This window comes from Staurois parvus, unplaced genomic scaffold (genome assembly GCF_062004578.1).
Source record: "Staurois parvus isolate SC_StPar_1 unplaced genomic scaffold, SC_StPar_1.0 ptg000214l, whole genome shotgun sequence".
In the NCBI taxonomy this organism is placed as follows: Eukaryota; Metazoa; Chordata; class Amphibia; order Anura; family Ranidae; genus Staurois; species Staurois parvus.
Window position 1 is genome coordinate 858634 of NW_028318010.1, and position 14214 is coordinate 872847.

General features: G+C 40.0%; 1 protein-coding gene across 1 annotated transcript in view; it reads right to left on the reverse strand.

Moving 5' to 3' along the window:
- The window catches only part of MNMIP1 (manchette microtubule inner protein 1), a 159328-nt gene extending 145422 nt beyond the window's left edge, over nt 1-13906 (reverse strand). Inside the window, exon 1 of the mRNA XM_089678986.1 lies at nt 13650-13906. Within this exon, the coding sequence (XP_089535112.1) occupies nt 13650-13662 (13 nt within the window). The 5' untranslated portion in view covers nt 13663-13906. The remainder of the gene's footprint in view (nt 1-13649) is intronic.
- Nucleotides 13907-14214: the final 308 nt, after the last annotated feature.

The following is a 14214-nucleotide window of genomic DNA, read 5'->3' on the forward strand; positions in this document are numbered from 1 at the left end:
GCCAAATACCTAGGCAAATCTGTTAACCTAACAGGAGAGCTGTTTTACCTGCCAACGTATTTTAAAGCAGAGTTCCACCTGAAAAAAAATAAAGTCAGCAGCTACAAAAACTGTAGCTGATGACTTTTAGAATACAGCCTCTTACCTATCCCTCGGTCCAGCGGTGTCCTCACCACTGCTGGTTTCACCGGCTGTCTTCTCTCCCTGGTGCCGACATCTTCAGTGTGGGTACCCGGCTGTGACAGCTTGCGGCTTCACAGACGGGTGCCCACTGCTCATGCTTGAGAAGCACTGTGCTTTGTGAATGGCCCCATAGCCTTCTGGGACCTGTCACATGTCACATGGGAGGGAGAGCAACTTCCACTTCCGATCGCCTAGGCGATCGCAGCGGAAGTGGGAGCGGGTACCTGTCAAATTTGGGTACCCGCTCTCCAAAGGTGCCAATCCATAATGTGGAGTGGAGGACAAAGGCTTAAAGCAGAATGTCCTCTTTTGGGTGGAGCTCCGCTTTAAGTTCTATCCTTCTACTTATTAGATTTTCATATGGCAGGAGACCTGATTTGTCACTACTGCTGCAGTTCAGTAATACAGGTTTTGTTCCAGACTCCATCCCGCCACCTGTAACTTGACAGCAAAAAAAGAAACAGACTTATGAGCTCATCTCTCCATCCTTTGGCTCTTTCCCCATATCAGCATGCTCCTTGTGCTCCAAAACACCTGGCTATCTCCTTGTGTTTCTTCTTTCACTCAAAATTCAGGTACTTACACTGGTTGCATTAAAAAAAAAAATTCAGTACGTATTATTGAACACAGGGTTGCATGAAAGTGTATTTTTTCTGTCTGCCTGGAGTCAGCTTTAATGTCAAAGTGAAAACAGCTCTTATCAAATAATTTAATGAAAAAAAACGCAACACAAAATAACTGGCTGCAAAAGTATACTCCCCCTTAAATATCACACACCCAAATTATGACACACCTAAAATTTATTTTTAAAGACACATAGTTAAATAAAGATCACATGTATATAGTCAAGAGGTTTAGAGCAATGATAGTAATGGCACTGATCAGAAGACAGATACAAGAAAAGTCATTGAATAAACCTTGGAGAAGAGTTGAAGTGTATTTCCACCTTTGCAGCCAAATTGGGATGATGCCTACTTTATGCCTACTTTATATTTGTTACATGTTCCCATTAATGTAGCAGTTTACCTTTTTAAGTGCTTTTTACTTATTTAAAAAATCCTTACATGCTCTCCCTGCTTTGTATGGTTTAGAAGGGAGCTGCGGAATAATGTTTAGAATAATTAACCCCAGGGGCAGACTGACAACTCATGGGGCCCCCGGGCAATAGGGGATCATAGGGCCCCTGTGTCCTTGCCCAAACTCAAAAAAGCCTATGAAAAAGGTACCAGGGGCATCTCATGGGGCCCCCTACTGACCCCGGGCCCTCGAGCAGTGCCCGAGTTTCGAAATGGTCAGTCCGCCCCTGATTAACCCTGTCTGTACTGTGTTCACAGTTCTTTTTTATCAGCTGTAAACTAGATTGTGTCACGGATTAGGCAACCTGCTTCGACTAGGGGCAGAGTGGCTGACAGGACTTTGTATAGCAGCTGGCTGGATAGTGGTGAAAGTCACAGGGTGGACACAGAGAACTCGGCCAGCTACTCACTTGGCAAGGTAAGAGTCCCGAAAATGCCCAAGGCTTCGAATCTAAGATAGGTCTTCACTAGAGCTTCTAGAGGTAGAGATGTTGCCCTGTAGGCGGTATCATGGTTGCAGTTTTCTGACTCACCCAAGCAGGTTGCATCCAAGGGCAGGTAAGACTTTCTTGTAGCTCACAGAACTGAGTAGCAAAAGTGAAAGGCAAGGTTCATACTATTGAGGATGCTGGAGTATGTGTAAATCGCACGTGCTTTTGCACTCGCAGCCAAAACATGCTGCTCTTTAGCAGATGTACAGGGTGCCATTAATTCTTAAAGGCACCACCATGCATCTGAAAACACAGCATGTTCTGGGGTGTGCAAAACCACCGCATGGTGACACAGCACCACACATTTCCAAATGGATGCCCTGCGGGTGCGTTTTACAAAAAGAGTCAGGGACCTTTTCCCTGTATTTCCTGCAGGTATAGCAAGGGGAGGGACACAGGCACAGGGTCACATGAAGCTGTACACAAGACTGGAGACCAAAAACACTCCAGGATACAAACACACAAACTAGGAACACAAGGAGCACAGTGATACAGAGAAGAACTAGGAAAAATCTGGATAAATCTTTGTAGAACAAAGGGGGTCCAGCTGCTAGCGTGTAGATGTGTTGCCCAAACACTGAGCAATCTGCACACCAACCCTTTAAAACTCCATGATTGACTGGAAGCCAACAGTTGCACACAGAGGGAAAGACCCTAGAACATGGAACAGGAGGGTGTGACAGGTGTGACCACTGTCTGTCCTAACAAAGGGTTCAAATTGTAGAAAACCACCCCTTGAGTTCTATGTTTATGGGATCTGGGTGGGGACAAAGACACTGAAAATGTCCAGAAATTATTAAAATCTCACTCATGACACCTTCCCTTTTATAACATCTAGATTTTTTTTCAGGCATTCTGTGTGAATGGGAATGCATAACAAACATATAGTGGGGTCTTTGACTTAATGGAAATATGCTTTAGTCTGTAAGAAATAGAAGGAGCATGCCACACTAGTAAATTTGCCAAGAATAGGATGCACACTGAGAAGACTAGTGAGGAAAAGTAAAAAAGGGCAATACTAGAGGAGAACCTGATGCAGTCTGCAAGAAACCTGAGCTTTGGGAGGAGATTTTTGTTCCAGCAATGACCTCAAATAAAGCCAAAAGTACACAAGAATGACTTATTTATTTCAGGTACTTATATAGCACCAACAATTTATGCAGCGCTTTACATATATATTGTACATTCACATCAGTCCCTAACCCTCAAGGGATGTACAATCTAAAGTCACTTACATTTATACATACACATGCTAGGGCCAATTTAGACAGGAGCCAATTAACCTACCAGCGTGTCTTTGGAGTGTGGGAGGAAACTGGAGTACCTGGAGGAAACCCACGCAGGCACAGGGAGAACATGCAAACTCCAGGCAGGTGGTGCTGTGGTTGGGATTTGAACCAATGACCCTAGTACTGGCATGTGAAAGTGCTAACCATTTAGCCACTGTGCTGCCCACATGACTTAAAAACAATATTAAATGTACTGGAATGGCAATGTCTCAATCTCAGTCCAACATGGAATTTGAAGCTCAGCTGTTCACTCGTAATCCCATTAAACAAGTTAAAGATTAAGCAATTTTGGACAAAGGGGAATGGAGAAAAACCGGTATGTGTAGATGTGCAAGCTGATAGGGATTTATCCACACCGATAGATATGTGCATTCTGGAAATTTTCATTTCAGCTACATTCGTTCATTGAGGAATTTCATTTAATCGTATTCGTTATGTTGAACTGATTTGTTTTTGGCAGTCATGTCGTTATATTTGGCATTCTTTTCGTATATTAGTTGGTCCAAGTGGATTCGAAAAATTTAGCAGTTTTTTTTTGAAGATTGCTATACAGTATATTAGGTTTTCAAATACGATATTCCTGGTGACTTTGTTATTTATATATTGAAAATATTTGGAAGGATCTGTGATTTTCAGACACAACGTTATAAATAATGCAACATTCGGTGGACTTAAATTTTTCAAACCTAAGAATTGTATTAGACTGTGGAAGTGTACTGACTGACTGTGACAATTACAAATTCAATTTCAATTACAAATTTACTCGAATCCGAATTAATGAATTTGAAAATGTAATTCATTTCTCCATAGGCCCGAACTACTATCGTAGTCATCCAAATGAAACAAATGCATTAATTAATTTCATAACTTTTTTTGATACGTTTACATTTGAATGTCCATTCAGAGATTTGTACAGATCCAAATCTTTGAAAATCCAATTTCTGTCTGAAAATCAAAAACAAATTGAAATGCACTATTCTACACACTGACTGCTGTAACTGCTGCCAAAGTGGCCTTTACTAAATACTTAAAAGAGAACTTTGGGCCATATATAAAACAAACACAAATACTCACCTCCATGCTGCAGCATCAGTGTTTTGCTGCAGCTGTCCTCCACCAGCTCTAAGAACAAAATTAATCGATCACATGACTGCTGTTATCAATCAGCTCTGAGCAGAGAGCTGTGACTGTCAGTCACTGCTCTCCGCCCAGCCCCCCCCCCCATGCTCACAGGAGCACCTGGCTGGCGAGGGGCGAGCGCAGCTGGCTTCTGCTCTCAGACACATGTTGAGTCAGCTGTCAGTCAGCCAGAAGGGTGGATCCTCAAAATATGGCTGGGGTCCTTCCAGGGCCTGGAACTGCTCTGTGAAGTCAGGTAGTAGCGGGCCATAGTCCATTATTAGCTGACTCTGGGTCACAAAAGTAAGTGTACTAATGTGACCCATAAGAGAAGTATGGCCAAAAAAAAGAAAAAAGCTTTGGCCATACGTCTCCTTTACATTTTTACAGTCAGCTATTTTGTGTTTTTTTCATTGTAAATAATATACATTATTTTGTAGAGATCTGTTTTCACTTTGATAATGAAAAATATATTTTTGTTAATTATTGTACATATAAAATAAATAAATCCATAGTGGTTCTTTTATACTTTTTATAGGAACAGTATGGTAATTATGCATACTGTATGTCAGGTAAAATATTATTTACAAAATGAATGTTGGAGTTGCTAATAAAGAGGCTCATTGTTCTGTGTTAAAACATCACATGTGTGGTGCTGGCCTGCTTTGAATGAGTACACTATCAAAAAGAGCAGAGGCCTCTGTATTATGAAAGTGTATGCAAGTCTGTTTTACTTGTAACAGTCTACAGATAATATAGTACTGTTCAGATGAACTATTCTAGACAGTACATGCACAATACTATACAATACTATTTGCTTTTTTTGGTCTATATTGTATATTAATTTTTGTTGTTTGATTTTTAGAATATGTTATATTTTCTATTCTTCCAGCATATACGATGTAAAAGTAATTCCCAAATTTAGCCTCTTCCTGCATCCAGTAACTATAACCCATTGGCATTATTAACAAACCTTAAAGTAGAAGTCCAGCCAAAAATAAAATAGAAAATGCATAGCCTATTAAAATAAAATAAAAAAACGACTTTTGTTGCAATATTCACCTACAATCCAGAGCCACCTCTTGTACTTTTCCACCTCTTCATTTCCTCAGTCTTTTCAGTTAAATGATGAACAGCATCTTCGATAATGTGCTGTCACACGAAACGCGTCAGTGAGGAGCCTTGCCGTGCTGACATCACACCGCCAAGGCCGCATGTTGGTCCAGCGGCCATCTTTATCTCATACATGTAAGCTGAATTTCCTTTGGTATTTTTACTTGGAATACTCTGCCCACTATCAAATAGATTACTACACTATATGATCCTTGTCTGGTGCCCTGTTTTACTGAGCCATTTAAGGAGGTCAATTGACATCTAATAGTGCCGTGGCTGAATTGGGAATTAAGGAGCAGTTCCTTCGCCACCCCCTGTGCTGGATTGGTCCGTTGGACGTGTGGAGTGTTTCCCCTGCTGTATGAGTGTGCCAGTGGAGCCCCCTTATGCCCTTGACCAGATCCATGATGACCACCAGGATTTTGTTTGGACATCATTGCTACATGTGCATATAACTTGCGCTTCTTGTAAGAGCAAGCACTTATCAATTGTTCACCATCTGAAGGCACAAGCACTGGAGTCATTCCTAATCCCAGTCACCAGAATCACATCTGTGTTTGAAGTTTGATAATGTTCTTATTCTTATCCAGTCACGAGTCTACTGGATTATGGATTATTGAGCACTTTTTTGGCACTTTATGAACTTTATTCATTTATGTTTACATCTACTTTTGGTGCAATATTTGTGCTCACTTTTTGTTCCCATCCAGTCACATAATTACTGGATTACAGATTATCAAGCACTCATTTTTTTCGTTATATATTTACAGTGCAATATTTTCATAATTTCATGCTTATCTTTGGATATAATTATTCATCCATTCACTTTATGTCTTGTCACTGGATTTTTACTAGTCCATTATTATTCCACTAGCGCTGCATATTGCTTTATCAAGCATCTTTCAACCTATTTCTTCGAAGCCGAAGCTGTCGTGGCCCCAGTCCCAAGCTTGGACTGGACAGTGAAAAAAGGAACAGCACAGTGAAGAGCTCATCTCTCTGTCACTCTGATTGGCTTTTTGTGCTGCTTCTCCCTCTCCTAATCTGGCTGTATTGTACAAGGACCACAAGAGACAGCCAGGTGAAATTCAGGTACTGCTTGAACAATTGTCACTTTGTTCGATGCAGATCTGGGCTTCTATTGTCCTTCTGTTTTTATCCTTTTTAATTTTTCACAATAAATATATTGAACGGGAAAAAAAATCACATTTGTAATATTTTATTTGGACCGTAGCATCCCTTTCAAACACTGCCTAGCAAGCAGGTTCATCCCTTCATGAGATACACTTAGGTATTCATTAGTAATGATGAGCCATACTAAATAAACACAAACAATGCTAAAATTGTTACTAATGATGTGTAATAGTTTCTTAAGATGGTAAATAATTTCTGAATGGCTTCATGCGTAAGGGAACTGCAGTTCTGGTGACTCATAGATTGTGTTTCAGATCTGCTTTATCAAACCCTTGAACTGAATAATCTAAGAAGATAATAGAGTACAGGTGTACCTCAGTTTACGAACGCCTCGGTTGATGTAATTTTCAGTTTACGAATGAAAATCCATTGAAAATAATGCCTCGGTTTACAAATTTTTTTCACAATACGAAGCAAGTTTCCCCAGGATGCATTGCGCCTGGGAGGTTTATAGCGCTGGCCCCATGCCTTTAACCACTTCAATACCGGGCAATTTTACACCTTCCTGTCCAGGCCATTTTTCAGGTTTCAGCGCTCTCACACTTTGAATGACAATTGCGCAGTCATACAACATTGTACCCAAACTAAAATTTTATCATTTTCTTAACACAACTAGAGCTTTCTTTTGGTGGTATTTAATCATCGCTGGGGTTTTTATTTTTTTGCTAAATTAACAAAAAAGACTGAAAATTTTGAAAACAAAACACATTTTTCTTTGTTTTTGTTATAAAAGTTTGCAAATAAATAATTGTTCTTCATAAATTTAGGCCGAGATGTATTCTGCTACATGTCTTTGGTGAAAATAACCCAAATTAGGATGTATTTTTTAGTTTGTAGGAAAGTTATAGAGTTCACAAACTATGGTATAGATCTGAAAATTGATCAATCCTGAAGTACTGACGGCCAATCTAATTTCTTGAGGTCCAAGAATATCAGAATAGTACAGATATCCCCCAAATGACCACTTTTTGCAAAGTAGACAGTCCGACGTACTTCATAAGAGGCATGGCGAGTTTTTTGAAGTTGTATTTTTTTTGTCATAATTTTTCGGAAAATGAAAAAATAAAAAAAATTATTTTCACTATTTTTTTTTACATACTGTCACCAGTGCAGTACAGCGTCATCATATAACTGGCATGCCCGTGATCAGGGACACTGACTGGTGACAGTGTGGAAAAAAAAAAATATTTTTTTTTATTTTAAATTTTTTCTTAAATTTGTTGTCTAAGATTTTTTTTTCATATTTCACTATGTCCAAAGTAGTACAATGTTACCATATTAACGTTGTACTACTTTGGGGAAGTGATCAGTATTTTTTTTTTTTTTTACACAATTTGCTTATAGCAGAGAATTACTTTGCTATAAGCAAGCATTTACCTGAATGAAATCGATTCCTTTAAGGTTTTTTTTTTTTTTTGTTTTTTTTTTGTACTTAGCTGTGATTTGGCACAGCTAATCACATGACATGTGCATGTGATTAGCTGTGACCATTCACAGCTAGACACTAGTATACAATGGATGGCATGAATGAAGCCATCCATTGTATACAACTGTCATGTGACCTGCTGTGATTGGTCACAGCAGGTCACATGGTACCGGCAACGGGGGCCGGTACTCAGATCTGTCATCGGCCGTGTCCGAGGTACACGGCCGGTGACAGATCGCGCCGCTGCACGGCTCTGCAAGCGCGCGAACTGCGCATGTGCGGGAGGACGCCATATGGCGGCCTCCCGGAAAGCTAATACATTTTTACGGACGCCATTTGGCCATAGGCTGGGCATCAAATGGTTAAAGTGCACTTTATAAAGAGTTTTGAACAGATAAGACTTTTTTCACTTTTTTTTTACCTCCGGATAAATTGGTTTTTAATGCATTTACAAGGGCTGGAGGAATGGAAGGAAGGACTCCTCTTCTGAATGTACAGGCTTGCTGCCGCCTCTGCTGAACTCAGAACAGGAAGGAGAGCGGGAGGCACTGCAGGTCCACAGGGGGAGTGGGGGAGGGGAGCCAACCTTTCATATTAACAAGCGGGTCACTCCCCGTTTAACAAGAAAAGTTGGGCAGCTCACGCGCTCAGTGGGTATCTTCTGTGCCTCCTGCCCTGCTCTGAATTCAGCGGCCGCAGTGGCAAGTTGGTACATTCAGAAGAGAAGTCCTTCCTTCCATTCCTCCCGCCCTCTTCCCTGCTGTGACTTCAACAGCAGTGGCGATGATGGCGGCGCCTGCGAGTACATGCAGAACAGGAGTCCACCCTGCCATTCCTCCCACTCTCCAAAATGCTGAGTTAAGGTAGAGGGAAGAATATGGGGGGGAGGGGGTTGTGATGTCAGAGGGGGGATCTGTGATATGGGGGGGCTGTGAGAGGGGGAGCTGTGATATAGGCGAGCTGTGATGTGGAGGGGCTGTGAGAGGGGTGAAGCTGTGATATGGGGGGGGCTGTAGAGGGGGGAGCTGTGATATGGGGGGCTGTGAAGTGAAAGGGGGAGCTGTGATATGGGGGGTTAAGTGAGAGGAGGGAACTGTGATATGGGGGGCTGTGAAGTGAGGGTGGGGGTAGCTGTGAAATGGGGGCTGTGATGTGAGAGGAGGGAGTTGTGATATGAATGGTCTGTGATGTCAGCAGGGGGGAAACTGTGATGTGGGGGGTTGTGATTGCAAGGGGGACTGTGATGTCAAGGAGGGACTGTGATGTCAAGGAGGGCTGTGATGTAAGCGGGACTATAATGTTGGGGAGGCTCTAATGTGAAAGGGAGTTGTAATGTACAGGGGGCTGTGATAGGAAAGGGGGAACTGAGGACATTAATTAGGGGCTGTGATATGAAAGACCTCCTGAGTAATAGAAGAAAAATTAGATTCGAACCTCTGCAGGAAGAAAATGTTACCAACCGGGCCTCCGTGTATTTTAATTCAGTACCGCTGATCTAACCCTTTCCTCTTCAGTTTTGCGGTTTCTGGCTCGCCCCTTTCATTACTTGGATTTCAGTTCTTTTAACCGTGGAGGCTTAAAATCCCATAAGCCTATTTAGTAACACCGACGCCTCAGACTAACATCCACCCATCAAGACATTTTGCTATTTGCATAACTCCCTCCAAGATCTAGCCCACTGTTTGCATAAAGCAGAAGATTCTTGAGAGGAATTCTGCTATCTATATCAAAGCCATACACAGCACTCTGCCAGCTCCTCATACCAGCCATGGTTTTCCTGCATTGCATAGAGAAGCGCGGAGACCCAGTGATGACTTCACTGGTTCTAAAATAAAGTAAACAGTGAAAACAAAAGGCTTAATTTAAAAATTGAATTGACATGTTGATGAGGGAGGCAAAAAGGCAAAATATAAGCTGCTTTATCCTTGCCATTTATATTTCTCAGCACACTCTTGCCCTTACACAATAACTGCTTCTTATTTCTGTTTTTTTTTTGCAGCTAGATGTAAACCTGTGGGAATAGTTATACACAAAGCCCTGTTTTACATATGTGCTTTTTTTTTTATATGGCACTGACGCAGACTTTGAACTTTGTAGCTGTGAATTTTAATGTAGGAAATGTGGCTTTTCCTGAAATTCAACGTTTCTATAGTTAGCCTGGAACTTTTCCTATAGAAAGAATATTTAGATTTTACAACATTATGTCCATTGTTAAGTAAATGCAGGAGACATAAAGGCAGGTAATTATAGGCGTCCTCTGTATATAAAATTCTTCTATAACCTCATAAAATATATGATCCTATAACATCATTAAAAATTAACTTTCACTTCTAGGGTCCACAGTTTCTGTCTCCTGGTGTCTATGTGCCAAGTTAAAGCAGGTTTTAACTCAAAACCCCAAAATTTAATTTTTGCAGATTAACAATCCTTAAATGTGGTGATTTTGATTTTTAGGCCTTTTTTTCCTTTATTTTCACCTGGTGACACTGCTGTAACACACATCCCTAGGGTGGCTTCTCAATCTATGGAGGAGCAATAGAGTCACCCTTGGACATCAGCACTGTCTGGAGAGGGTAGTTTTAAAAGAACTTTTTATAGGTGACCAAAAAAATTTAAAAAATGAATAAAAGCTGACCATTGTACACCATGTCACTGTTAAATGGTTTGTCTCAGCACTGTAACTTCCACTTTTGGTGCACAGCTTGGCCAGTTAAAGGAATTTGAAAAAATAACAGCAGGGACAACAGGTAAAAAAAACTAATTTACAGGAGGGACTCAGAAAAACAAAGATTGCTTTGTTAATGCTACTGACAGCCTGCATGTCATTTTTGATTTTGCCTTTAGTACCACTTTAAAATCATTCATACAGCCTTATACATTTCTGTCTTTTGTACCGTTTTCCACTTTTATTATTATGATGGGTTTTTTTAGTTACAATAATTTGTAATCAGATAGAAAAATAGAATTTTTTTGTTTCATATGCAATCTCTAGAGCACAGACATATAATCTCCCAGACATTATATACAATAATCCCAGATAAGAATTCTAGTACCTATTTTATGGAGCTGTCCCTACCTGAAAATCTGTGAAACACATACAATATGTTACAAGCAGACAAATGTAAACCTACAGGACTATGCTTTGGCATACCTACTCCACAGCACCTCTCTCTTCTATAAAAGATACAAAAACGTACTTTAATACACCCACTAAACACAGGAAGAGCCTGCATACAAATATTCTGGAAGCAAAAAATAATTCCCAGTTATACTGAATTTGTTCTCCAGAGTGAACAAAATTATGCAAATGGAGTAAAAATTCAGAAGAACATGATTCCATTGGATAGTTATTCATACAGTAATTACTTACTACCATTTCACAAAAAAAACTACCACTCTCCTAACTGGCAGGAAGGGTTCTACCCACCTCTGGTAGCCCCCCAACCCCACTATACTGTTCCCTCATCTTTATTCCAAGAAGCTAGTACTCTACCCCCTCCATTCTCTAGTATCCTCTTAGTGCTTTTTCTCTTCCCATACCTTGGCATTCTTTATGATTCCAAGCCCTTCTTCCCAGGATCATCTTGTTTTTCTGTATAATGACCCAGCCACAAAGAGAAACTTTGGGGGCCTTCTTTTGACACAACGAAATACCCACTGCCTCCCATCAAACCCCTCCTCCCCTCCATGCAATATTAATTATTGGAATGATATTGTGTTACCAATTATTCAACATGTTATGTTGGAATAATACACTGTGATAGTTTCAGTAGATTTTTACTTAAAGTAATTTTCTTTGTAGCCATTTTCATCATCAAGCGATGATTGACTTTTTCTTAATAAGACTCTTGTTCAAGAAAAAAATAAATAAAATTTAAAAAAATAGACAAAATAATCAACTTTTTTTCTATTCTTCATTTTTAGGGTCATGTCATATTAGAAATCCTACAAGCTAAATGAAAATGACAACCATCCCAATTTATAACTGGCTTTTAAACTAGGGTGTACATGGAAGGGTTTTGTACAACACAAACAAAACAAACGTTTTCCCAGCACAATTACCAGCTAGCCAGCAAAAAAAAAACCCAAAAAACAAAAAAAAAAACAATTAAGAGGATTTTTTTGCACAACATTTGCAAATATGTGTGGAAGCTGCACTGGCTCATTAAGATCCCTCTGAAAAGTATGGTCCTAACTCTAATCTTTGAGAGTCTTCATGTTGAAGCATATATAGCAATGTATAAACTAGGGGTAGGTATGCCTGGGGGAGCCCATTCCTCCTCAAATGTACCAGGACGCATTGGAAGCCCAGAAAAGTACAATTGCAGATGAAGGCTCCCAATGTGTCCCCAGGCCAGTTCCTCATATAAGAAATCCTGCTCGCTCATGGGGGCAAGATTCTGTAGCATTTTGGCCAGCAAAGGATTGATGCTGCAGCAACAGCAAGTGAGTGTTCTCTCTCCTTTCTTATACCAATGACAGGATCACTAGTGTGACATGGGCCCCTAAAATCATGTAGTACACCAGTCATTCTACCAAAATTAATTTCATTCAACTAAATTTAAACTAGTGATTGTCAACTTATGAGGTATGAGGGCCTCAATTGTGGCCCATGAAGTCACCAAAGGGTCCTACATAATATTGTGTACATGTAATGCTACTAAAGACTGTCAGAATCTGAAGACTCAGTAGAGAGAACTGTTGAAAACTGCAGACATGCCACAACTGTGGTTGAGGACATTCCGTAGGAGCCAGAAACTGGGAACATGTTATAGTAGATTGCTAGAAATCACTGCCATTGCAGCCCCTATGCAAAATCAACACCCCCAACTGCTGACTCTTGTGGTCCAAGGACCGTATGGCAGGCTCAAAAAGGGCCACAGACTGGGCACCAGGGGACTACAGCATGATTCCAGTTATCGCTTACAACTGAGACATTTTTTATGATTATGACTTTATTTTGTAACTCTGTTGATCTCCAAAAAGAAACCTCTTCCAACAAACATATGCTGTCAACACTATAACATTTCCAAAGGTGCTTTAATTTTTGGGACACTTTCATTTTTCGTCAGCATTTCATGATCAAAATGAGTTAATGTCTGTAAAATGAGGAAAGGGAGCTAGCCACAAGATTCAATGAACCTGTCAGCTGCTTTGTTAAGTCTGCTCTCATGTATTGTTGACAAATTGATGAGTTGTACTTGCAGAAAAAACATCTGGGGCAGAGACACTCGGACAAACAACACTTCAAAAGAGAAAAGGTGAACTCTTTGGCGTGGATTTGTGAGTGAACGAGTACCAGGTTGCCTGTCCTGTTAGAAGAAGGACGAAGGTTGTCTGCTATTGACACAAAGATAGAATGAATAAACAGGACCCTGCCCTATACAACTCATGATATGAGAAACAATTTGCAAATGCATTTTTATTCTACAATATAAAAGCTCATCCAACTTATGCAAACGTATATACAACTCTTCACTAAATGTTATGACACAAATGTATGCACATGTGTGTTTATATGAAAGAAATGTATACCATTTGCATTAATTGAATTCAAATTGTTTGCACGTTTGGAAAATATAAATAGACAAGAATCAACACATAAACAGGACAATGCTGAACAATATTAAAACAAATAGATTCCTTCTATATGCTAAATGTACTTTCTAGATTCTGCACACAAATACCCTACCAGAGGGCACTGTTTAACAATCTCTACTAGAAGACATAGCAGCTCAAAATACACGACCACACTTACCTAGCGAGCTCATTCTGTGATCCTGACTTATCACTGTAGGTCTGAGAAAATAACATGCAGATATGTGTGATAAGGCCTTGCGGTGGCCCTAGCTTCCTGCTTTTCACAATCAAGAACAACTTTCTGAAGAAGCAGTTCCTTAATCCTGTAGTTTACGAGAGGGAAAAGAAAAAAAAAAAGCTTGCCTTAACACGAGCAAAAGGATTGGTTGCTAAAAAACAGGAAAGGCAAGTTAAAGGAGTGAAGTTGAGGGGAAACAAATACTAAGTCAGATACACTTTATATACTGCAAAAGAGGCGTGAACAGGTTTTACAAGTGTCAGCCCTGTGTAACTCCGGCTTCACTACAAAAACTGGTATGCGTTCATAATGCCACTGGAATGTCAAGGTGAGCATACAGTGTTTAAAAACTAATCAAGAGAAAAAAGGTGTCACTAAAACAGTGCATGTGAGATAATAAATGAAAAAGCTCTGTTCTTAGATGGCTATATATATAAAAACAAAACATTTATATATAAAGCTTGTCAGCTGCTATGTCAATGAAAAAAAGCTTCTACTTGCTGAT